The 25,763-nt window shown below is 41.1% G+C and overlaps 3 protein-coding genes across 6 annotated transcripts; 1 reads left to right on the forward strand and 2 right to left on the reverse strand.

Moving 5' to 3' along the window:
• Positions 1–3,242: 3,242 nt before the first annotated feature.
• On the reverse strand, positions 3,243–12,157 carry FBXO5 (F-box protein 5). Of its 3 annotated transcripts, XM_061471540.1 has the most exons (6): positions 12,045–12,114; positions 10,965–11,010; positions 6,826–7,562; positions 6,413–6,503; positions 5,128–5,289; positions 3,243–3,618 (listed from the first exon to the last, which is right to left on the reverse strand). In XM_061471540.1, the coding sequence occupies exons 3-6, from the start codon at positions 7,545–7,547 to the stop codon at positions 3,367–3,369; spliced, it is 1,227 nt and encodes a 408-aa protein (XP_061327524.1). In that variant the 5' UTR covers positions 7,548–7,562; positions 10,965–11,010; positions 12,045–12,114; the 3' UTR covers positions 3,243–3,366. The 3 variants fall into 3 exon arrangements, with proteins under 3 accessions (XP_061327524.1, XP_061327525.1, XP_061327523.1); XM_061471541.1 differs by lacking the exon at positions 10,965–11,010 and having other exon boundaries at positions 12,045–12,157; XM_061471539.1 differs by lacking the exons at positions 10,965–11,010; positions 12,045–12,114 and adding an exon at positions 9,513–9,683.
• On the forward strand, positions 8,909–9,538 carry LOC133278662 (uncharacterized). The gene has a single exon (XM_061471754.1). It carries the CDS (start codon positions 8,909–8,911, stop codon positions 9,536–9,538), a length of 630 nt encoding a protein of 209 aa, XP_061327738.1.
• Positions 12,021–23,021, reverse strand: MTRF1L (mitochondrial translation release factor 1 like). Of its 2 annotated transcripts, none has more exons than XM_061471542.1 (7): positions 22,682–23,021; positions 20,744–20,823; positions 19,363–19,546; positions 15,955–16,118; positions 14,901–15,018; positions 12,992–13,128; positions 12,021–12,543 (listed from the first exon to the last, which is right to left on the reverse strand). In XM_061471542.1, the coding sequence occupies exons 1-7, from the start codon at positions 22,977–22,979 to the stop codon at positions 12,328–12,330; spliced, it is 1,197 nt and encodes a 398-aa protein (XP_061327526.1). In that variant the 5' UTR covers positions 22,980–23,021; the 3' UTR covers positions 12,021–12,327. The 2 variants fall into 2 exon arrangements, with proteins under 2 accessions (XP_061327526.1, XP_061327527.1); XM_061471543.1 differs by having other exon boundaries at positions 20,744–20,883; positions 22,682–22,814.
• Positions 23,022–25,763: the final 2,742 nt, after the last annotated feature.

Raw genomic sequence — 25,763 nt, forward strand, 5'->3', positions numbered from 1 at the left:
GTGCTTCCATGTCCCACTGACTTCAAAGCACAAAGGCTGCTGCAGCAGGATAACTTACAGGGATAAGTGCATACAAACTCACCTTGTTTTTACAAGTTATGATAGCATTAGGTTAATCACTGTTATCTGACACTTGTCTCCAGTTTCTCTAGTAGCTGTGGTAGGCCAGCTAAGATTGACTTTAATGCTTTGTAAGCATCTCAAGCAGTTCCTTAGGTTTTTCCAAGACATCATCACAAGTGAGAGAGAGAAGAGCTGAAAAACATGGAAGTTAAATATGGATTTCAGAGGGTCCTAAACCCCTGTTCTCTGCCTGCCTCCCAGCTAGAGTCAGGATGAAATAAGGAATATTCTGGCTCCATACTTGGTCAGGCCAGGGGGCAATGTTACTAGCCACAGGAATTTTCAGAGCAGAGAAGCATCCCACTCTTCCTCACCATGCAGAGCAATGCCTAGATATAAGGGTGAAATCTGTACTCTTGCATCAGCCAGCCAGGGGACTCTGTCAGCCTGTGGGTATTCATCACCCTCCGTAGATCTAAAAGGCGTATGCAATGTGAGCAAGAAGCTTATCGTGTCCCTGCAGTGTCACTGAGGCTGCCAAATGTTGAGTCTGAAAGTGGCTTTGGCAGCACAGATGTAGTTGTTGGAGACAGCTCATCTCCATATGGCAACTGCTATGCTCTTGTGCTAAGTACAACTTTCACGTTGATTACATATCAAAAGCAGGTTCAAGATGGGCCAAGCACAGACATTAACGGCGATCTGCATTTACTACTCTATTCCTTTCTTTAGCACACAAATCACTCTCCTCAACGCTGTCTGGGGCACCCATTAGTACTAACATCCAACACCCTCACGCTGATAAGCTGCTTTCTCACTCTGCAGTAGATGCCAGCGTGCCTGGGTGGAGACATATTGTCCATTCTGCTTTTTTCTGCCCTACACCATTCACTGAAGGTATTTATGACTCGGCAAACAATCACATGGCTTTCAGTGTGATGCAGTTTTCATACAGGTCCACTGTCAGCATTGCTGGGCAAGGTTTCAACTGTTGGGCAAGTTTACCCTAAAGGAAGAAACAGCTGCAAGGCTACTACAGATCCCCATGCTTCTCTTTAGAAGCTTTGCATAAGAAAATCGAAAGCATCGGTGAGGCCAAGGTCCTTAAGGAGCTGTCACTCACCTGTTGAAGACTGCAATCTTGAATGTCTATTTTGATTATTAACAGTAAAGCTGGTAAGCAAAGGGCTGAGGGTCAGGATAAGACAAAAATGGTTGGACAAGAACAAACAACATAATGACTAGCAGCAGACCCAGTACAGCTTGGCTAAAGCTTTCTTAGAGGTCAAGTAACCTGACCTTTCCAACAAGATTTCAGGTAGAAGGTAACTGCCTCTTATCACTCAGAAGTTAATGATATTTCTTCATATTGTTCATCTCCAGTTGTGACCCCTGAAGCCATGTAGTACGATTACTCCCCTTACCTGGAGGTAACAAAGGATTTTTCTCAAAATTCTACATAAGCAGATAAATTTCAACAGGAAACAAAACATACACACAGAAAGCAGCTGCTCTTCACGTGTACAAATTGTTAGGCCTACTAGAGTGAATAGTTCCCCTTAGTGAACTCAAAACCTGAAAAGGTAAACCTGCTAAGCTTGTAACAGATGAGCAAACTTTTGCTTTTAATATTTGTCTGTCTGTGCTCTGCCTCATAGACTCACTGTTGTTGCATGCGTATCAAACATCTGACCATTGCCTTTTCCATGTCTCACAAATACTGCAGACACCAATATACAGTAGTTGAGGGCCATTACTTCCTGTACAAAAATCATTCTTGTTCTTGCCTGGTTGGTAAAGGTGGTATTGTCTAATTACCAGAATAAGGCATAATAGGATGGAAGACTTCCACCGGTCATTCTCACATTTTGAGCATATCTGTAAGTGGACTTCAATAAACAAAAGATTTACATTCTTGAGAGTTTTTGATACAACTCACCCAGCCTTTTATTTTAAATCCCAGGTTTAGAGTAGGGGATTAAGCTCACCACATAAAACCAGAATGCTAGAGGGATGGCTCAACTGCTTCTACCACTGCTGTCACAAACTGAAAATTAACAAGTGCAGGAAAAGTTGCCATTCAGTATAGAACATCTGTCCCACTTCGAAGAGCAAGATCTACAGTGCTGCCTTCCCAGTCTGTTATCTACTTACTAATAAAGGAAAAGCCACACCCAAGCCCCAGGCATTTCCAGAAAGTGATCAGTCCTTGCTGGAGAATCACAAACACTTTGCTGACAGTGTGTCAGCTCTGCAGCAGCAGCACAAATTCAGACCATAGAAAATCCTCCATTGAATGCATTGGTTCAGAAACTATCTGCAATTACTGCTAAAAGCCTTTAGGTAAGCTGCAGGAATGCAGCAGGAGAATGGATTCAGTACATTTTACACAAAACCAGGGTATCTGCTCCTTGTTAATAAATCAGCATTTTTAAGCACCGCCTACTGGAAAATTTGAGAAATGAGCATGAAAAGTAAACTTTTAAGATGATAAATAGGAATTTTAAGATTTTGTGGTTGAAAACAGCAATTTATTTTTACATTTACAAGACAAACATGAATAATATTTAAAGTAGTATTTACAAATATATACAAATACTAAAAAAATATCTTATTTGGAAAAAACTGGCAATGTATTTTTTAGCACTAGAACCAAAATACAGTACTTTTTTTTTTTTTGTGATGTTGGAAAGATTATCACCTCAGTTCAAGGAAGACCTGAATGAAGAAATGAAGGAAGAGCAACAATGTAAGGTTTACGTAACGTAAGGCATCAGAGAAAAAGGTGTTATGACCTTTCACATTTTAAAATTAAGGCAAAGCCTTGGGAGGAGAAGCATAAAATCTAGACTCCCTCATCATTTTATGCTAAAAGGGACACCACCCACCTCACTTGACATTCTCACTCTAAATGCTTTTAAGAGACTTTCGAACAAGAGTAAAAATTTAAGTGAAACAGTTTATGCTTCCCCTTCTGTCACTGAAGAATTGCTAGGGTTACACATGGAAGGCTACTTCCCAAAACTATTTTGCTTTGCTCAACAGACAAATTGCCAGGACAATATTTAAAATGTTATTCCAATTCATATCCAGATTATTTTTTTTCATTTATAAATTAATAGTTTTTAGAATAGTTCTTTTAATGATTCCTAGGAATTTTAACACAAACATGTAGCACAGAGGAGTAATAAAATTAACTTTTTTAAAAAATACAGAATAGCAGAAAGCATTTTTGCTGTTTGGTTTTCTTTGAAGATAACCTCATACCCCCAAACCCTGACAATCTCTATTGGGATGGATGGATCACAGTCGCTGTAGATTGTGTTTGCTTTTCTTAGTCCCGGGAAGCAGTTCAAACTTTGAGCTGAGTTTCACTGATTTGGTGCTCATACAGTCACTGGACCTGTGGTAGCTGCACATGCATTTTGTGCAAAAGTCGAAACCACAACCTTCACGACTGCACATCGCTCTTTGTAGATAGGAGTCATACTTTGCAGGGGAGCCACAGCGGTGGCAGGCTTTAAGGCTTTCAGTGGTTTTCAAGGTCTTGGCAGCCTGTTGAGAAAGCATATAAAGAAAATCATGAGTGGAGGGTAAATACAGACCCCAAACATTCCCCGATGTTATCTAACGTGTCACAAAACATACTATAACTTCTCCCACTCTAGAAAGATAAATCACAGATTTAACCTAATTTTGGTTATATCAGATTCTGATGGGAGATTGAACAGGAATAATCAGGCTATAGCTGCAGGTATTTTGGACTAGAGATATAGACGAATAGAGGTGGCTAATTTAAAATTCTTTAAATTTTAAATTTAAAGGACAGACTAAATGCAAACATGGCCTTCCCGAATCCTCCAGACTTCATGCAAAGATGGTGATCTAGCTAACTTCAGTTAAAAAAAAAAAAAAGAAAATACATTTTTGAAAAGTTAGAAATATGTCCCCAAAACTTCAGCTGTAGTGCGCTTAGCTTGAGACACCAAATAAAAGCAATTCCTAATTCTCTCAAATTAATTCATTTTTTGACACAAAAACAGGTCCACTATTCAAAATCATTCAGCATTAGAAAATTATAGACCTGCATAGCACTTTATATCATTTAGATGTTAAAAGCAAAATGTTTATATAACTAAATTGTGTGCTTTTAGACTGCCTCTTCAGTGTACAGTTGAATATTCAGATTCTTAATGCTATAAAGTGCTATACAGTAGTATTAGAGGAGCTTCATCGTACTTTCCAGTGCTATTACATCATCTTCTCTTACTACACCAAGTTGAAGAAGAAGACTTTTGAGCTTGAGTATGAAATCTTTTTCTAGTTTGGAAAATCTGTTGCTTATTAATAACCAATGATTTTCAATAAATATTTTCAAGTCCTGTGAGACTTGCAATGTAGACCTACACCTATATGTGGCAGACAAAAAAGCTTAAGAAAAATAACAAGGTGAAAAGAAACTTAAGGCTGTTGGGCCACTTGTTGACAACTCCCAATGTGCATCACACTAAAACTATGTCATTAAAAACACCAAACATTTTAATGTTAGATAATTAGTTAAAGAAAAAAACAAACCAAAACAAAAAACACAGAATAAACAGGAGAAATATCTATTTGTTTATTTTAAAATATAAGACCTAAAGAGCTACTTAGTCTTTGGTCTGTATTTTTTAGCAAAGTTGTCAGTTTTCTAGTTTATCTGGAAAACATGGTTCATTATAAGTCCATGGAAACTAAGAGGAAATTACTGAACTTTTTCATGTCTGATCCAAGACAAAAATAAAAACAACCCCCAAAACATCACAAAGGCATTTTGAAGGTACCCTAGGTACCTGGGAAGAAAAGAAAAAAAAAAAAAGTAGAACAACCCAATATATTGATATTCTCCACTCGTGGCATTGTCTTAAAATAAGCAAAAGCAAATAAACAAAATCTGGCAGAAATACTAATAAGAGTTACAAGCACTTCAAACTGGAGATACTACTTTCAGAAACACACTTTACAAGCTGATCGTGTGCCAGACAACATGTGAGAAATTGAAGACGAATTTAAATCACCAGTTACCTCAGAAAACTCCATCAGCCTGCTGTGGTTCTTAGATGCTTTGGATCTGGTGCTTTTTTTATCCAAGTTTTTTGGTGGGGTTGCTTTCTGAATGGCAGCTAAAGCCGCTCGATAGAGAGCATAATCCCTTGTTGCAGCATGCTCTGGTGTCTTAGTACCATTCTAATAAAAAGAAAAAGAACAAATTTTGAGAAGAGACTTTTCTGATGCTGAGCTTTCGTTTAATAGAAGCCAGCAACTCATTTTTGATCCTTCCTCCTGCCTAAGTTTCCACAAATAAAACTTCATACAAAGTAGTACGCTACTAATTTTACCTTAGCTTTCTGAGCAACAGCTGCCATAAATTCATAGAACAGACCTCTAGGTCAGACCATCAAAACCACCCATCTTCCGTTATGTAATGCAATGTACTATCATATTAACACATCATAATTATTTAGGCAGAGCATGTAACCTGGTCACTGCAGCGTTTAAAAGCCCAAAGCAATATTTCTAATTCTTTATGGGGAGCAGGAATGCTTGAAGCTTTAAATAGGAAACTCCTCCCACCAATTTTTTAAGTTTGCAATTCAAGTTAAAAAAAAAAACAAAAAACATACAATAGCAGGGAAGAAATCGAACTTTATGGGATGAATGCTCAGTGGTGTCCAACTGTTTCACCCCAACAGGCTAGAACCATAAAATACAGCCTAAAATCCTAAGTAGCTGACCACCTTATTCTGTGGCAGATCCCAAGTCTTGCTTCATTGTATATCCACCTCTCAAGGAAGAAAAACACCCCTAGCGTTTTGAAAGAGTCCTGCCATGGTAAAGCACAATGCTTAATGTATTTTTTTTTATTTCATAGAACAAATAGGAATTAGGAATAGCTACAGTGCAAAAAGCTGTTTTCTGCAGCCAACATGTTGCACTTTTTCAGTGCCTCTCTCCCTTCTTCATCAGTGGAGATGCTGAAGTAAGCAAGCCTCTGCATAGAGCCTCTAAGGGGCAGTGCTGGAACTGACCCTCTCCCCTTCCTGCCTTCCTCTGTAACACAGGGCATGTGGAAGCTCTTAAGAACATCTGCCTCTCTCCTTGGGCAACCTTCTCTATCAACCTTGCTTGGGCTCAAAAGACAGTGAAGTGACCAGCAACACCTGAAGCAGGGCATCCTAACAGAATAGACTCAGACACTCCAGTGCCAAAGTTTTCAGCCTAAAAAACTCTTCCGTGATTGCTAAGGCCTGGCAGGAGTCTTCAAATTGCTGGTTTAGGCTTGAAATATCTAACAAGTGCAGAAACTTACGGAAAGGTTTTTCACAGCTTTACTATAAATTTGGAAAATCCATTTATCTTCTTGTAGAATTTTCTGCCATGTTGTGCTGACTTTGGCAAAACTGCAATGAGAATACAAACATCAGTTACCTTTTAGGAAAGGGAAAAACTTTTTATTTAATGGTGGGAATAACTATGTTATCTTTTTCTTTCATGTAGAAGATGGGATATGTTCACAATTGTAATCTATAAATTTGCCTTCTAGGAAAAAGACACATTCTCCATATATGTAATGGCTTACATTGACAGCTCATGTTTTAATATGTTACTACATAGTACTGACTACTGAGCATATGTCACAGCCCCCATATGTAAAACATTCTTAAGCCACCTGATTAGGTTGTTTCCTTTTCCAGTGAAACACAATGGGATTAATATACTTACTTGATCAAGTCCGTCTCGCCAAGATGCCTTAAAATGTTTGCTAATATATGCTTCAGGTCCTTTTGGAAGAGTTCAGCAAGTATGTCTATTCTATCTAATCCCATTTTCTTTCCAATTAGGTTGCAAAGTTCAATCTTTCCCATAAAAACAATTTTGTCTACTGCAGCCCAAGACTTGAGATTTCTTTTACCACCTTTTTTCAAAGTTGAGCAAATCATTTCTTCATAATGGATCACTGGCAACAAAGTTTTCTTTGAAAACTGTGTTTGGGTTTGGTTCTTCATAAGACAATGCTTCGGTGTTCCACAGAGATTCCCAGCCAAAGGTATAATATCCTCATGTTCTATTGCATCAGTGTATTGATTACTTAATATAGAGGAATAACCACTGTCCTCATTAAACTTACTGTTTTCCAGAGCCTCCATTTCATAGATACCTTCATCAAGTCTCTGGGTTACTTGTTTGTTTTCTTTGTTATGTACAGGTCTTCCTTCATCTTCAGGATTTAGATTTCTGCTGGCCACATGGTACGAGTCACTAAGGAGTATTTTCTGATGCTCTTCAGCACACCTTTTACAAAAACCCTTCTCATAATTCAAGGGGCAGGATTTTTCTAGTCTTGATTTCTCCACAGTAGACTTCAGTGGTGCAAACCCAGCATGAAGAGACATACAACCAAAGTCACATTTCATCTTGAAAGAGCGATTAAGGTTTGATTTCATTATTTTGTTTGTATCCTGCAAGAAACAAAAAGGACAATATTACATCACAGCTAAAGTGTATCACAAATACTTTTTGTTATAAATAATCAACCATGCCTTGTTCTGCATTATGAATTTTAACCTTTTATCTAGGTCGCCCTCCAGTGTCTAAACCAGACAACTAGTGAGACTAAGGCTTTGTAAGAGCCACTATGCAAATCTATCTCCTGAAAATTGGAGCTTTACACTCCTTTACTTTGGGATGGGAAAACCAACTGGGCGATTTTACTGGGGTTTTTTACACCTTTCCACCAGTACAGATTACTTCGAGACAGACTGGTGCCTCCATTTCCTACCCTACATGCAGGGATATACTAAGGACACTTGTGGCCCCTGCAAGACAGCTCAATGGCAGAGGGTCCTTGGGTGACAGCAGGCCCTGGTAGGGGTATGCCAGGCCAGAGAAGCCTGAAGCTTGCAAGCAAGCCCAGAGGCAATGCTGCTCATGCAGCCAGGTACCTCATGAGGCATTTTAAGAGGGGAGGAGGCTGGGTGTCACAGGGAAAGCTTGAGGGCTTAGATGCATGTGAAAATGACAATGGAAAGCAGCATTCTTGAAAGACTGGTCAAAGTGAAACAAAGGTTGCTTACGAACATGATTTTAAGAGGGTCAAAAGATATTATAGGGAAACGGATCTCTTCTTGCTTTTTTCCTTTCCCCTCCCCCCGAGGTGCGGTGCTATCTATATTAACAATTGCGGGGGGATGGGAGAAGGCTAAAGGGGAGAAGGAAGCCATTGCCGTTGTGTTAAATCTAAGGGGAACAAATTTTCAACATGCTTTGCAATCTATAGGGGAAAAAAAAATAATCTGCTCTTATTTCAAGCAGGAGGGGGTATTTCAAGAGACTTAAGCACTTCCAACAGTTTTGGAAAAAGTATTATAAAAAAAAGTGTTTCATGAAAGTTTCAGAGTTAAAAGCCCCTTCTCCGTACCTTAGTTTGGGGGAAGAAAGGCGCAAACACGCTCACGGCTTTGTACAGTGTGAGCTAGGGCAGAGCTGGAAGCCCTCACTAAGTCTCCTTCTCCTCTTCCCGCCAGCGAGCAGAGGAGCTTTTGGGCTGAAACCCCGCAGAACTGGGAAATGTGTTTCCCCCCTCCCCCACGTTTCGCTGCATCAGGGCCGGCCCCGGTGCCCCGGCGAGTTGCCTCAGCCGCGGGCCCCCCGGGCACTGTCAGGCTGCTCCCCCCCAGCACTCAAGATGGCCCGGGTGGGCTGCAGGTAGATCGGCTCCCGGCCCTGCAGTGCCCGCGGACCCTTCAACAGCACCCTGCGCCTTCAGGGGTCTCCGCTTTCCCCGCGTCCGAGGATCCCCCCTGAAATGGTGGTGGCGGGACGGACAGGAGCGCGCCAGGGGATGGCCCCCTCCAGCGGCGTGGCCGGGCGGAAGACAGCGCGGCGCGGCACCTCCCAGCCCGCCGCTGCCTGCCGGCGGATGCCGCGCTCGCCACCCCAGCGCGGACCCGAGTCCCACACGCTACTGGGTGGCGGGACCGTTGGGCTCTGCGGCTGCCCGTACGCTACCGTCCCGTCTCCTCCCATCCCACCCATCCATCCATTCATCCATCCACCTAGTCCCGCCGGCTGGATAGCTGCGGGGCAAGGCTACGGAGGGCGGCAGGACCGGGCGGCCACCGGGGATCCCCGTGTGCGATCCGCCTGGTGCCCCTCACAGTGCCGCCAACACCACCAGTCCCGCCGCCACGCACGCCAGCAGCCCCCACAGTCCCGGTCACAGAGCCCTCAGCCCCGCTGCCCAAAGCCGAACCTGCCGCAGAGTCCTCAGCCCTCAGCCCCGCTGCCCCGAGCTGACCCTGCCGCAGAGTCCTCAGCCCTCAGCCCCGCTGCCCAAAGCCGACCCTGCCGCAGAGTCCTCAGGCCGGAGCCCCGCTGCCCACCCCCCCTTGCGGCGCTCTCCCGCTCACCTGCAGGGCTGCGCGGCCGCGGGTAATGAACGCGCGGTTGCTCTCGCCGGGTACTTTAAACTTTGAATTTGGTATCCAAAATCGCGCCGCCCAATGGGGAGCCGCTGGCAGCGGCGGCAGCCAGTGGGAGGCGGGCAGAAGGCGGGGGCCAAATCAGAGCAGCCGCGGGCGGAGCCGTTCGGGATCATATTTTCCCTCCTCGGCCGGCAAGGAGTGAGGTGAGTGGTGAGGAGCTGGCGCGCGCTCCGAGGGGTGGAGCTTGGAGGGGAGGGGGGGCGGAGCTGAGCGCGGGAGACGGGGCTATCGGCAGAGCGGGGCTGGGTTCTTCCCTCCGGTCTCCTGTTCCCCCCGGTTCCCCCCGGTTCCCCCCGGTTCCCCCCGGTTCCCCCCGGTTCCCCCCTTTCTCCGGGCTGCTCCCCCTTTTTTCCCGCCCGTCCCGCGAACGGTCTCCCAGCGCCCTCCTGAAGGAGCAGCAGACTTCCGTTCTGAGGGGCTGGAGAGAGTGGGGGAAACCTACGAGCCTAAGCACTGCCTGGCGCCCAAATACATCTGGGGTTTCTCTTCTAAATGGATGCGACTGGGATCTTGCCCCCATCCTTGCAGAATCGGAGTGCACGCTCAGAGTATGCAGGGCTCCTCTATACCGGAGAAGGGCTCCTGAAGTCGCGCAGTGTATCCTACATCTGAGTTCTTCCCCGTGGAAGAACTGTATCGTGCATTGCGATCTCAACAGCTCAGGGAGCTTGCATTTGCAGTGGGACAGAAGACCTCACATTAAAATTTGGAGCAAGAACGAGACTTAAAGTCTTCACCCAGTAAAACTTGCCAGGACAGGCCATGGAGGTTCCACTCAAGATAGCAAAGTCTGCCTTGTATGGCACTGTCACATGCCAGTTTTTGAGTACCTCTGTCAGCCTCCTGCCAGAACCATGGGTTTTCTCACATTGATCAGAAGCTGGCAACTTGCAAGGCAACAATGCATCCAGTGTCTGTTCAGAAGCCAGACAAGAACAGGGAGGCTGTGGAGCCAGGCAGGATGTAGCCAGCCAGGTCACCAGCCAGAACATCAGGGAAGGTCTAGGGTGACAAAGACTCCCAACGCTCAGGTAAGTTTCAGGCAGTACCAGTGCTTAGACCTGACTGATGGCTCTTATTTGTCTGAAGGAATATGAAGCTTAAGTTAGAGAGAGAAGGAATCACAAACTCCATCCATCACTTGGCATAAGGTAGCCTGGCTTTAAGTGAAGTCAGGAAGACTGTCACAAGGGCTCTGTAGTCTTCCATTTACAGTACTGATTTGGTAGGAATAAAGACTTCAGTCCTCATGTCTGCTCCAACCAGTATCTAATTATTTTTACGCACAAAATGCAACAATGTTTATTTTTACTTTCTTAGGTGCCAACTGGGAGTTGTAGATCTGCTAGTAAATCTAGACCTCGGTCTCACACTTACCAACAGGAAATATGTATGCCTAATCTTATGCACAGATGCTCCTAATCTGAATTTAATGTATACATCTTTAATTAAAAGATTTGGAACTTAATCATAGTTACTACACAGTATTTCCTAGACAACAAAGCTGATAAATGTATTAAATGATTCTATGCATTTTTTTGACATGAAGTGGTTCAAACTGCACTCTAAAATATAATAAAAGATAATAAACTGATAATTGGTTTTTATAGAGGATGTTTAAATAATACATTTCTATAAACTATCCATAGCAAGATTATTTATTCCTATTCTGATTTCTTGCACTAATTTTTATTAGAAGTCTGAAAATGAACACTCATATATTCATGGTAATATTTTTCCCTAGGTTCCAATTTCTTACTTCCTGGTATTTATACTTCAAATACATTCTGTGTGTGTGTAGGTAGAGTACATGATGGGATAACGTGGCATGGAAGCTGCAGGGTTTGTATTGCTTTATATATTTGGGATTGTAAAATGTAATGTAAAATAGAAGTTAAAGCCTTCTTTACCCACAGCTGTGAACATGTGCATATACAATGGTAAAATGAAAAGGCAAAAGCTTTACTTTGCTTTCACAGATCAAATGTTTTAAATAAATAGACAAAACCAGCGAGATGCCATTCATACTGTGTAACATTTAGAAAAATCAAAAAACTGGAGACTTAATTAAAAACATAAAGAAGAAACTGAACTGAAGCCACATGGAAATACCAGCCAAACAATAGTGTCATGATTCTTTTCTCTTTTGAATCAAAATAAATTCATATAACTTGCCCTTTGGCTTCCACAGATTTGTTTTTTTCTTTTCCTGGAACAAGGGATATTCCCAAACATTCTTTTTTGTGTTTACTAATAAGCTCTAGGTGGTCAAATGAGATACACTTTGACTCTCTTTCATGTAAGTAATTAACAAGTGGTGCCATTTATTACTTTCTTCTAATCACTCAAACAATAGCATTTTTTTCTCTCAAGTAAGCTATTTGACACTCTACTGATGCTTAAACTATTGTTTAAATGAAAACTTGAACTAAAAATAGCTAATTGTTTAATGTGTACCTTTCAAGAGTGGTGTATCAGCATCTTCCCAGTGGAGAAAGTTAAAAACTGCAGCTACTTCCAGCCTAAACGTTAAGTGAACTGCTTCAGCAATAACGTCTCATATAAAGGTAATAAAGTCTTTTACTTAGCAAGTAAGAAAACTGTTTATCAGTCATGAGGAAACAAGTTGTGGTATCTTTCAGGATCTGAAAAGCAGTAGAATTTTCTGAGTGGTGCGCCAAGAAGCTCCTTTGCAGACGTAAGTCCACATCTGTTGTAATGGGCTGAAAAAGAGCAATGTTCATGACAGATTCTTTTTTTCATTTTCTGAAATAATTTCCATTAAAGATTCATAATCAGCATATTCTCTCAGAGTTTGTATCATTTCATCTAGCTTTTCTTCTCCTAGCATGAAACACTCAATATGATGCACTGATCTGCTTATCCTGTGGTCAGTAATCCGGTCCTGTGGGAAGTTGTATGTTCTGATTTTCTCTGACCTTCCTTTAGTCCCAATCTGTCAAATAAGAAGGATCAGTTTATCATCATCATCTTTTTATAAAAAGGGTGAACTACTGATAAAGCATTTAAAGCAAAAACTTTCTCTTCCTCCCATACTCATCCAAAATATGTTACATAGTACTCAGATCAGTTCACTAGTTGCAGTAACTGCTCTCAAACATGTTAAAGAACAATTTTACTGCATGTTTTTCCAATACTACTCTCATTCTTCTTGCTGTAATCCAGTTTGTTTCATTAGATCTCTAGAATTTACATACTACTGAAATTTTAAGTTTGGCTAACAGACCTTTACTGCTGAAGTAGAATGTGATTTTTTGCCTCATGCAAGTCCTCCCTGGGCTCTTGTTCTTCTGTACTTTCATTTACTATTTGCAGTTCAACACAGGAGTTACCCCAATGACTTATGGTCATAGAGAATTACATCTTTACTGAGTGAAACTTACCTGAACCTTTCGAACACTGTTTCTCTTTTTGGTTTCTTCTTCCAGCTTGGCATTGTACAGTTTAGCACATAGCATTTGCATAGCCTTCTCTTTGTTTCTAATTTGAGATCTTTCTTGTTGACACTCGGACACAATCCCTGCCAAAAATATCATAATATTTAACACCTAACATTAGCACATACTTTTGCAATTTCTGGAAGATTTGTATTATGTTACAATAAGCTGCTTCTTTCTTCAAAACGTATTTTGGATTGGGAATGTAAAAGTCCTGGCTTATTAACATTTAATGATACATTTTTGGAGAGAAGTGCAGGCTGAGTTGTACAGGTGCTTTGACCCATAGGACAAGAAATTTAGACAAAAGGTAAATAATGAAATAAAAGATACATATTGTGGCTGACTTACAGAAGACACCTTTAATACTTGCAACTTTTCGCCACAGTTCCAGGAAATTCAGAATTTAAGGAGTAATAAAATACAAGAGATAATGAGTATATAGAATATGATCAGAATATACAAATGTGGGCACAATTTTCTTAAAAAAAATAAAGGTGCAGTTTCTCCCTTCAAAACATACAATTCAAGTTAAGATAAGAAGTGAACAGCCTAAGAAAGGAGTAGGGAGAAGAAATACAGGCAGAAGACAGCACAAGCTATTTGTTATTTGGATTTATTTTAAGTAACTCTTTTAAGACCACAGTATGCTTTTCTAAGATTGAACAGTATTACTTTATGAAAGACTTGTTTACAAATAGCTTTGGACTGCAATGAAGATTTATAAAAATAGCTAGGATGAGGGGAATAGAAGAAGTAACAGGACAACTGTAAAGGAAAAGAAATCAAAAGGAATGAGGAAGGGAAAGGTGGAATAGGAAAAAGGAGATAAAGCAACACAAAGCCCCCTATGAACAATCTCCAGTGTGCAACCACAACAAAAATGTACAAAAAATTTCTGTAACAAATACTAATAACCACCTTTAGCAAAAAAATAAGATAATTTATAATTTGCTGGTTTTATTGTTTGGATTTTTTTCCCAAACTTACAGGAAATCCAAACTTTTTGAATCTGGAGAGCTTTTTTTGTCTTCAACAGAATTCTATCCTCTCCACTGTTTACCTTCTGCTTTGCTGAGGTGATGCAACAAGTGTAGAATGGATTAATATCTTCAATAAAAATGAAGAAATCGGTGGCAAAAATCTGGATATGTGAAGATAAGGAGCACTCGAGATTATCCTGAGGTTGTAAAGCCTGACTAATGTTTGTGGTAGAGGAGAGGAAAAGCTAAAAAGCAATGAAAGTCAAAGCAGCTGTTGTAGATTGCTCAAAAGGAAGTAAAAAGCTTAAGAATGGCAATTAAGAAAAAAAGATACGATAGCTAAAATGAGGTAGTATTTGAAGGTGTATCTTATCCCTCCTATGTTTCCTAACCCGAGCCGTGGGCATGGGCTTCCTAATTATATGTGTAATCTATGGGAAAGGAGCCAGCAGACAAATGGAAAATGAACAATTTCTCTACAATGAAAAGCAACATTTTAGTATGTAAATAAAGCAATCTCTCTTTCAGAGACTAGTCAAGAGAAGGCAAATAATCAGATTTTAACCTATTCCGTTTTTTTCAGGTTTTTTTTTCATTATTTGAAAGTGTAAATATAACTTTCATAGAAACTGATCTGGACACTTTTAGAGTGTCATGCTCAATGGCAAAATGGATTGTTTATCTACTGAAGTCAGTAATCTTCACTGTTACAAATTGGAGTGGGTACACGATGGTGCATTTAGAGTGCTATAAACACACATGAAAACTCTGCTCTATTGTTGTCCATGTTTGAAAAAAAAAACACAGTTTCAAAAGAAATTCTGACAGTGGTTTTGCAATGTAGATCTTGTACTAACGGAAAAAAAAAGCACCTGTTGGAATGTGAACTATCCGTACAGCACTGTCTGTGGTATTGACATGCTGGCCTCCAGCTCCAGTAGCTCGCTTTGTTTCTATCCGTAGATCTTTTGGATTAATTTGCAGCTTCATCTGTCATGGGAGATGGGAAAAAAAAAAGACAGAAAGAACAAATTTTTGTTGTTTCTCCCTATGCAGATGTCAGATATGTAAAGCTGGTTTATTTTATAAGGCACATTCAGGCAAGATCAAACTTTTAAAAGTTTATGAGTGGTAGCTTTCTTCCATGTATAAACATGTTAACAAATCCTTGTAGCCAAATTGGAATGCAACATGATGGAAACTGGGAAATCAAACAAATAGTAGCCTAAGGCATAACCATTCTTTAGCACTGATCTTCCCCCTCTTCCAAAAGCTCTGCACCCTCTTCTAGAAGAGCTAACCAATATTTGAACTTCACCAAATGGTTTTTAGATAAAATGGAAGATTTTGCTCTGGAATGGGGTGATGGTCTCTGGAAGGAGCAAGACAACTTTGGGAGAGAACAGGAAGCAGTAACATCTTTGTTTGCTAGGTCAACATGAAACAAAGATCAAAGCAAAGCTTTAATTCTTAGCCAGTTGTTTGTAACCAAGCAAACATGGCGAGAATGAGTTATCACCTATACACTCTGGAAAGTGAGGACACCACAAAAAAGGGGAAGAGGAGGTGCTAAAAGAAATCTCTTTGAGCTCTGTAAACTAATTCAGTCTTTTGTTACTTTTCAAAAAATGTAAAGCCTACAAAAATGCAAGAGATGAGTGAATTTTCAAGTTACAGTGAAGTAAACTGCCAGCGACTTTCTTGAGATTACGATTACGAGAAAATACAGAAGTTCTTTATTTCACACCCTAGACAAAAATTAAAATAAACAAACAAATATGATTTAGTTTAAAATTAAGATTTAAAAAGATCATTAGAAGACAATAACAAGAGAGAGACAGAAAACACGGGTATTAGCAATACAGCATGTAAAAACATTGCTCGTAGTAAAGTCTATAAAGTGTTATACTAAAAGATAAACATTACCTCGGTCGGTTGGGGTAATATTGCAACAGTCATTGTGCTGGTGTGGATGCGTCCTTGTTTTTCTGTCTTTGGTACCCGCTGAACACGATGAACTCCCCCTTCAAATTTCATGTACTTATAAGCTTCAAGACCTGCTATAGTGGCAACAGCATGCCTTAAGCCACCTTAAATACAGAAGAAAGCCAACTGTAAACCTGTAAAAAAACTTCTTTTCTATGCTGTTATATTTTAAACACTGTATTTAGACATCACTGTAATTTGTTTATTAAAACTATTAATTTACCACTTAAATACTTAAGCACACTATTTGAGTTGCAGCCACCTCTGTGACATTTAGGATAGTTTAAGTTACTAGAGACAACAGTGTGCTGGCGGCACTATAGTGCTTCAGATGAGATGACCATGAAACTGGTTCAAAAGTCAAGTATTTAAGTTATACAGCTTCAAATCAACTATTATGAACACAGGTTTAATATGAAATTCAGCTAAATCCAATGATATTTCAACAAACCCTCTACCCTGACAGACATGTCAAATATTAGCCTGTCAAAGGTTAGCTCTTAGTATGTGCTTGCCCCTTTCAAATAAGATGTTCCTCTCTATCCTGAAAGCTGATGTTCACAGAACAAGGGTTTGAATTTGCAATCATTTTTTCATGTGGCATCTCACACCCAGATTCAAAGTCCCATATCTCTGTCTGCCACTACAGTGTCAGAGACAGTGGAGAAATAATGACACATGGGTTTGTGCTTTAACATGTGCAGTAAATCTTGAACATGCTGATTTTGAACAGTGGCATCCCTTGGGGTATATGAATAAAGTCAGTTAAGAGTGGACTGGAACCATTTCTTAATTGCAGCTTTGTTTAACATTCACTTTGTTCACAAACGTCCACATTCAGATTTCAGTCAAATTCTGCAGCTCTCTGAAATGTGGGAGTTCAGTGTTTTAATGTAGGACATTTCTTTTGCTCATGCATTCCACAAACATGGAGTGTGGATGGGATGCAATAGCCTAGTATCACCAGCAAGTCTCCTTAACTTAATTTTCACTCAGCACAGCACAGACAATTTGAACCTGGGGGTTCAAACACACCTTTCATTGGCAGTCTATAGTGTCCCTGCCTCCTGATTTATTTCTAGCTCTTTAGTTTTGGGAACATGTGGTCATGCCAGTAAGATCAGAAAAAACACTTCAAGAGGCTAGTAAAGGCTAAGGCTGACTTTATTTTTCTCTAAATTTACATCCTACCTTCCTGAACATTCATTTCTGTGCACAGGCAAGCCCTCAGCAAGCCCAAGAGTTTAAAATAAATACAGCCATTAAAAACCTAGCAGTTTCAAAGAGAAAATATAGCTAGATATATACTAGCTTAACTATTACCTCCATTTCCCACTTAAGGCATTAAAGAAAATGCCTCTGAGGGTGTGGGCTCTCCATATTTATTTTTTGTTAACTTCTATACAGTTGGAAAAGAAAGGATTCAAGACACTTAAAAATATAAGTAAGTCCATAATATGGCATAAAGTAAACAGAAGTGTTAGAAGATGCTTCACCTCTCTCAAAGTTTGCTAAAAATCTCTCTGTAATTACATCGTGTTGACTGAAAAAAGAAATTAGTGTTTCTCTGACAGACTGCATATCCTATTACCTTTTCTCATTTCTTCTTCAACATTTCATTAACAAAAAAAAATGCTGATGAAAGTATGAATACAGGTAGAGTTTCACAACCAATCTGAGTTAGGAGCAGTAAGCTGCACATGAACCTGTCTACTGATCCATAGCCACTATGATACATTACCTCCATAACAACGTGTAAGTAAGCAAAATGTGCTAGCTTTACTCACAGCAGCATGGATAACAGTAAGCCTGCTGATCTGTTAAAACAGACAGACTTAGCAAATCTAGCCTGCTGAGAAACATGGCTAGGAATCTGTCAATCAAAACCCAAATCCCTGTCACTGGTTGGGCATGTTTTGGATTGCAGTTTCACAGTTGGCTTAAGATAACTCAACATCTTGCTGCTGGAAGGAGGTCCTGGTTTTCTTACTGCCACCACCAGTAACCACACAGTTCTACCCCCACCTCTCCATAAGCATGTCCCCTCTTGTGCTGAATTACATTAAAACTAATCAGGGGGGTTGGGAGGGAAGAGGGCTGTGGTATTTTCAGTTGGATTGACTTGGTGATGAGACTGCAGAGATGCATAATTACAAATGCAATGCAAAGAAGTCAGCAGTAACACAGAGACAGCAGCCTGATCTTTGTGAAACAACTTTATACACTAACTGGATTAAACTAAAATCAACGTGTCACTGCCTCAGTTTGTTGTGTAAACCTATCACCCCCATTTTTGCAAAGACAGGTTCCATGAGATGCATGAACTCTGTTTTCTTTGAGAAATAGTGAACCAACTTCACAGCTCATCATCACCAGAAGATCCAGTTTTTCCACCTACTTGCATTCAGCTCCATGTTGCTGCTTATCTTATGCTATCTCTAAGGCTCCTGAGAACTGAATTAACACATCAACTAGGCACAAAACTATCCCAGTCATAAAAAGCAAAGTCTTTGCCAGTTTAAGTGAAAGGACATCAAAACAGACAGGAAAAAAAAAAAAGGAAAGGTAGGACTGCTCAGACTCAGACAGGCAGTGAGGCAGTAAGGAGAAAGGAGAAACATGTCTGTTTACTGGCATCAAGCTGTTAAACTGATTACCTGTGCAATTTCAGTTGAAGGCTTTCATAAAGAATTAGATCTCTTATCCCTTCTCTAAGAGTTTCAATTCCTCCACTTTGCTCTTCCATTAGCTGTTACAGTTGAGCTACACCCAAACATCCCATGTCCTTACATAAATCTGCAGATGACATTATTCAGATAAATTCTGCGTGTTCTAGATTAAACCTCAAGAATAGTTTTAATTATACTGATCCCCCTCTACCAAGGGATCCATAATAATGAACAGATTTTCAACCTGCCACCAAACTGATCTAGAAACATTAGAAACTCTAAGCGTCTAAACAGAATAGTATATCCAAAAAAGAAGTATATGTAATCTGTATTTGTAAAAAAAAAATAAATTATAAAGCTAAACCAACATAATGCGCATCACTTTCTGAATCTTTTTCTGCCAACCACTTAATTTCATTTCTGCTTTTTGAAACCACTGAAAGACAATTTTATTTATTAGCACTTTAGTATTTTAATAGGACTTCTGAAATGAAATTTCTGTATTTTCTCAAATACAGAAGCTGAGAAAAACTGTACTCAGATATTTAAACAATCTTCCACTTCAAAAATTAAGTTAGTGCAAGTTAGCTTCCTCTAGTCATGAAATGCAAGTGTCAAATGAATGAGTGTTTCAACTTAAATTAAAAAGTTACAAAGATTACGTGTTTTCATTACTGACCTATTTCACTGGGAAAGTATTCTAATATTTCAAATTTCCACTTTTTATAGGCAGCATATCGTTGATACATATCAAATATCTCCGAGGTGAACAGCATGGCTTCCTGCCCTCCAACTCCAGCGGTTACTTCCATGACAAGATCACTCTCGTCTGTTTCTTCTGAAGGAATCAAAAGCAACACTATCTGCGAATACAAAAACACCCACCTAAGACTTCCCTCTGACGCTGCTATCCACTACTGAGATAGTAAAAAATGGCAGACAAGAATGTAATCAATCTAGGCTGCATTCTTCTGCACTAACTTGCTGGTTGCTGGGAGGACAGGCTTCCCATGCTCTTGCAGTGAAGAAAGAGCAGTGAGGAAGAGGTGGGAAGGGATGCTCTCTGTGTCTGTTCACAGTTGTTGGAGCTACATCAGTCTCCTTCAAGACCTAGAAAACTTTACAGGGATTTTTACCCATCAGGAGCACTGCATTGTTTGGACACCACAGGATACACAATGGTTCTTGCAAGCCAGATGAGTCTCTTGCTTCTCATTAGATTCCCTTTCAATCTGGTCTCCACTGCAGAGCTAAGAAGGTAAGGGTGTTCAGGAAGAGAGTCCAACAACAACCAAGTTGTATTACTAATTTCTTTACTAAAAAAGGGAGAGCCAGCCTTATCTTGATCTGTAGAAGACAGCTAGAACCAAAAAAACTGTATCACAATTTTGCAGGCTGGATCAAAACTCTGGATGATTTGCAAATGCTTTTCAATCATCTTACCGTACCAGCATTAAGACGATGTTTTGTTCCACAGACTTCTCCTTTTGTCAAAATCATAAATATTTACAAAAGTACCTATAAAGTGACTCTTGGCTTGTTGCTGAAGGAATAAATGTGACAATCCCAGCTTCTACTTCACCAGTAACATTGAGAATATGTAACTGTTTATGCGAAGATCACTACTGTTAAACAACATAGATACTATGTAGAACCTATATAAGGTAGCCGTCTAAAGTAGTTACATAGTATTAGCTTATTAAAAAAAAAAAAACCAAAACACTAGTGTGGATCATACTACACAAGTCCAATGCTTCCAATAGATAAAAAAGCCAGACATCCATAAAGCTACACTCAGCCAAGAAAAGCTGTAGCACCTACTTATAAAGATGAATTGATTCAAACAATTTCAGGAAGAAGTAAGCACACACTTTCAGGCTGTCTCTATACCATCTGCATTTTTCATTTTTCTTTGATAACAGATGCTAATTGAGAAGTATTATTGGCAGGGAGGGGAGGAGAAGAGTTTATCCTATATATCTTATTTTGAAGACAAGGCAATTTGGCTTTGTTAATTTAAAGAATGGCAAGGAAATAGAGGCTTTTAAAGGGTATCTAACCTGCTGTTTCAGTTCAGCTATCTCTTCTTCACAGGTGGCGATCTCCTTTTCCGCAAGCTTCCGCAAATCTTCACTCTCATCTGGAATATTTTGGTATGGTTAATCCTCAGACTTGTACCGGTGTCACTGTCAAAAACGTTCTGAAAAATAACTACATGAACAACTTACTCTTAAGAAAAAAAAAAAAAGCAAAATCAAAAAAAATCCCCAACAAATAAAACCAAAAAACAACCCAAACCCAAACAAATGAACAATCCCCCCCCCCCCAAACCAAACCCTAAATCTATCCATCCCCCCAACACACTAAGTCTGTCAGAAAAAGAGGTTAATAATACAATCTGCAACAAAGATACACAGTACATATTAAGAGTACTTCCGCATATTGTTCAGATGTGAGACACTGGAAAATCTGGAATACAAGAAGTTCCATTTAAACATAAAAAACCCAAAAGGAGAAAATGGTACACACAGTAGAAAAGGGAGAACTAGGGCAGGCACAGGGACACCTAACTGCAGTTAGCAGCAAAACAAGAAAAAGAAAGATGCTAGACTCTTTTTTTTTCTGTGTACAGCAAGGTTTTAAATGCATTCAGTGGAGACAGGAGATGCACTCATAATAAAGCCACACCTTTTCAGCACTATAACAGCATTTAGTCACTAGCACAATGTCAAAAGAAACTTTTTGACTTTACAATTTAGGTTTAATGTTGATGAATTACACACCCCACCCCTTCTGTAAGAAGGGAAGAAAAAAAGATAATAATGTGTAAATTGGTTTCAACATCAGGTATGCTTTTCCTGCAGCTGACTGAGAGTATGCACGGCTGACTACCTGATTGTAACTCTTCAAACATGTCAACCTGATCACCTCCAATTCTCTTTATTTTTTTACAATACCTACTGACTGATCAAGTGCTAGTCATTAAGGCTAACATAAGAATAAGCATTAAGGCATCAGAAATCTATTTGAGTCAAGCCAGCTACTGATAATGCAATTATTATGCAGTTAAGAATAATCTAATACAATAGCAGTTGCATACTTTAAGATGCAAATATAACATAGGCTCTAAAATCGGTTTAAAATAACATACAGAAATATTTTAAAGGATGAGCTACAGAAGTGCTCAAAGTTACTAAGCCCTTGTGACCACTTCACTTTGCTGAAGTTCTAAACCTGGTTTTGATGGCACTGCCTTCTTTAGGTTCTGAAAGGAGAAAAAAAATTATCTTCCATTCCATTTTATTCATTCAGTTTGAGTCAATGATTAGTTTGTTCACAGGAACTATTTCTCCTTTTTCAGTCTGAGGTGGGAGAGAATTAATTGTATTAAAAAAAAAAAAAAGAAAAAAAATACCATTTACTTTTAGGCAGTGTCTGCCATCTCCATTAGTCTGAAAACTGAGTACAGTTAACACTTTCGATTATTCAGTATTTAGCAAAGTATGGATCTAGCAAACATTTCATGATCTAGTGAGTGCTTACTGATCTTACAGTACTCCTTTCCTGCATCTTGGTTTCTAACTGCTATCCAAATGAAGTTTGATTCAGGGTAAAAAATATTCACTATTTGGGAACTATAACAGCGTGTAGCTGCTAACGCAATACAAAGTTAAACCGCAGGGTGGGGGCAGCACGAACTGATGCTGAGGCCTACATCCAAGGAAAAAATAATAAAAAAAAAAAGAAGTTTTCTCTGCCAGATTTATTATCATTATTTTTCTTGACACTGATGCTGTTGCCTTTCCTTCAAGCGTCAGCTGACACGCACCTGGATCCAGGCCTCCACCTTCAGCCATGGAAGGCACGACGGAGCCGTCCCGCAATTCCCCCGCTCCTCCCCTACCTCCCGCGTTTCAGCGCCCTCCCACCACCCCGCGCCTCACTGCCAATTGCGCCGGCACATGCAAATACCGTCCCCGCCCCTCGCGGCTCCGCACCTTGCCGCGCCAGCTCCCGCATCTCGCACAGTTCCTGCTCCTTGTCGCCCAGCCGCCGGACCCGCGCCGCCAACTCCGGCCCCACCCCGCCCGCGCCCTGCGCTTCCAGCAGGCGGCGCAAGGCGGGGCCGGCAAACAACTCCTGTAGGCCGGGCCGGGCGCTCAGGCCGCAGCGCGGCAGCAGCAGGCACGACCCCGCCGCGCTGCCCCTGCCCGTCGCTGCTCGGTGGCTCTGATGGGGCAGCGCGGCGGCCCGGCAGCCCTGCGCCACCCGGAGAGCTCGCGAGAGCAGCCGCATGACCGGTCGAGACGGGAGCTCGGGAGCCCTTTTTTCTCCAATGGTGACGGAGACACCCGAACGCGCTCGACCTCCTCCCTTCCGGGTTTCCGGAAGCTGCCGAAAAGCCTCGGTGCTAACTTCCGGTGCAGTCGGAAGACACCGGGCCTCCGCTGACGGAAAGAAGCGAAGCAGTTCGGCTCCCTACGGTCGCGGGGCTGCGCCCTGAGGGGAAAGCGCTCTGATTGGCCAGCGCTGGCGGAGCGGGATAAGGGGAGCGTCTTGCCCACGGTAACGGGGCTGTAGCGCGGAGCTGTCAGGGAGGTACCTGAAAGGCTTTGGGGCTCCTGCCGGAGTAGGTGTTTGAGTATTTTGTGTTCATTCTGACCACAAAAAGAAGCCCGCAAAGAGCACCAAATCATCCATACTACAAGTCTAAGGCAGCGCTCTTGAGGCCGCGGGAGTGCATAGGTTTTCACTGGGGGAGGTGCCTTACGCCTAAATTTTCAATGGAAAGGCCGTGGAGATATGGTCATTTAGTTAATGTGATGCAAAGCACATTTGTGGCATGATCTTGGAAAATCCCTTCTGATATGCAGACAGGGTGGCAGAGTAAATTTGTTTAAATCTTAGAGTCATAGAATCAGCTAGGTTGGAAAAGACCTTTAAGATCATCAAGTTCAACCATTACCCCAGGAATGCCAAGACCACCACTCAACCATGTCACTGAGGGGCTCATCTACATAGAGTCTGAATGCTTCCAGGGATGGTGATTCCACCACTTCCCTGGGCAGCCTGTTCCAATGCCTGAGTACCCTTTCAGTGACAAAATTTTCCCTAATATCCAATCTAAACCTCCTCTTGTCCTATCACTTGTTACTTGCGAGAAGAGACCAGCACCCACCTCACTACAACCTCCTTTCAGGTAGTTGTAGAGAGTGATAAGGTCCCCCCGAGCCTTGTCTTCTCCAGACTAAACAACCCCAGGTCTCTCAGCCTTTTCTCATAAGGCTACAAAAAAATACCCCAAGGGTGGCTAGTGTGACTGCTAAAGACTGAAGCAAAGGCTGCATTGAGTACCTCAGCATTTTCCTTATCCTCAGTCACTAGGTTTTCCCTACTATCCAGTAGAGGACAGAGGTTTTCCTTGGCCCTCCTTTTATTGCTAATATATTTGTAAAAGTACCTTTTATTATCTCTGTTCCAGAGTTTGAGGATTCCAGATGAGAGAAAACGAGAGACAAATAGAGAACTCACAAATAGTTTATTAATATAGGAAAATACAGAGAATCTAACAGGTAAAGGATACTTCCAAAGAGTGTATATATTACCAACCCCAAGGACCCTGTGAAGCCAATCAGGAAACCAGCACCCAGGATCATCATCGCAGTGTGAGAGGCAGGCTCTACCATGGTGGGTGTCCCCCCAGAGGCAACGTTGACCTGGATGGCATGAAGTTCTGTGACTTTGCATCGCATGAGGCTCAGGCTTTTAGACTGACAAAACTGCACACTCATTCTGACACAAGGGGCCAGCCTATGTCGGAAGAAGTGGCCCACAATATCTAGAAAGGTCTCCAAGAGTCGAGACTTTTTCGGGGAGTTCTAAAGCGGAACTTTGGTTCCGGGTAGGAACCATAGCTGGATTTGCTCGCTAGGAACCAAAGCAGGACCTTCTGGGGAGGAGCTAAAGCAGGCCACGCCTGAGGGGGGGGTGGCGAGCCACCACAGACTATTACTTTATGTGTTAGGCTTGCCTAACACATGCCACCATGTGGTCCGTATATGGATCGTCCCTGAAACAAATCATATGAACCTCCAGTGGAAAAACTAGGTGAGCTGTCATTCACTGAATATAAGAAAATAATAAAGATATACAACATATAATACAACAAAATATTATTAATAATAAGAGTCCAAAAAGGAGTAATTCTTGGAGCCAAGGCCATCCCCATCAGAGATTACTGAAGGGGTTCCAGCTATCCTCTACCTGCAGTCACCTAGATAAAATTTGCAAATCAGATAAATGAGCGTGAACAGATTTAGAATGATCAGATATATTCATACAACACATGCCATCAAAATTTTGACAGCCATGTCCATGAACTAGTAGAAGAAAGTCAATAGCCACTCTGTTTTGAAGAGTGACATGTTGAATGGAGTCCACATCAGTTAACAGATCCCGAATAGCATCAGTGGTGGCGTTATTCTCTTTTACTAACCAACATCCAAGTTTCTGTAAGGTGGCCAATGCCCGTGCTGATGCCACTCCAGAAGCAAAGAAGGATGCCAGAATAATTCGTTCTGCATTCCAGAAGTCAACATTACTGTCACAGCTGTCATTGAATCCATGGGACCTTTTCTGGCATTTGCAAGACTTTAACGCCACTGCCATAGCATTGGGTTGTAACAAAGTTAATTTTCAAAAAGTACATGGACCTCTGTTAATCGCAGCAAGGATGCCATACCAAGCTCTATCACTACACAGTAAAAAGAGCCCAGATGGTAGGGACATGGGTGAATTAAAAGACATAGTGACCATACGACTTTGGGTTTTACACCACAAACTACGATTTCTATACACAGTATTAGTTGATCCTACATCCATAATACTATTATACGTTACAAACTGCTCAGTATAGTTAAAGGAAGTACAACAGGCATTCCCAGGTATGGACTTAACTCTTGAGGACGTAACACTGGAGTCTTTCCAATCTGTGGTAACCAGCTATCCCAATTTTGTTTACTGTTTCAGTTCCCGAAGGCTGTCTGCTGCACGTCTGATAAACTTAAGTTCACTGCCTCC

This window comes from Pezoporus flaviventris, unplaced genomic scaffold, assembly GCF_033815535.1.
Source record: "Pezoporus flaviventris isolate CSIRO_AGI_PZ_B2104156 unplaced genomic scaffold, CSIRO_AGI_Pfla_v1 ptg000066l, whole genome shotgun sequence".
NCBI lineage: Eukaryota > Metazoa > Chordata > Aves > Psittaciformes > Psittacidae > Pezoporus > Pezoporus flaviventris.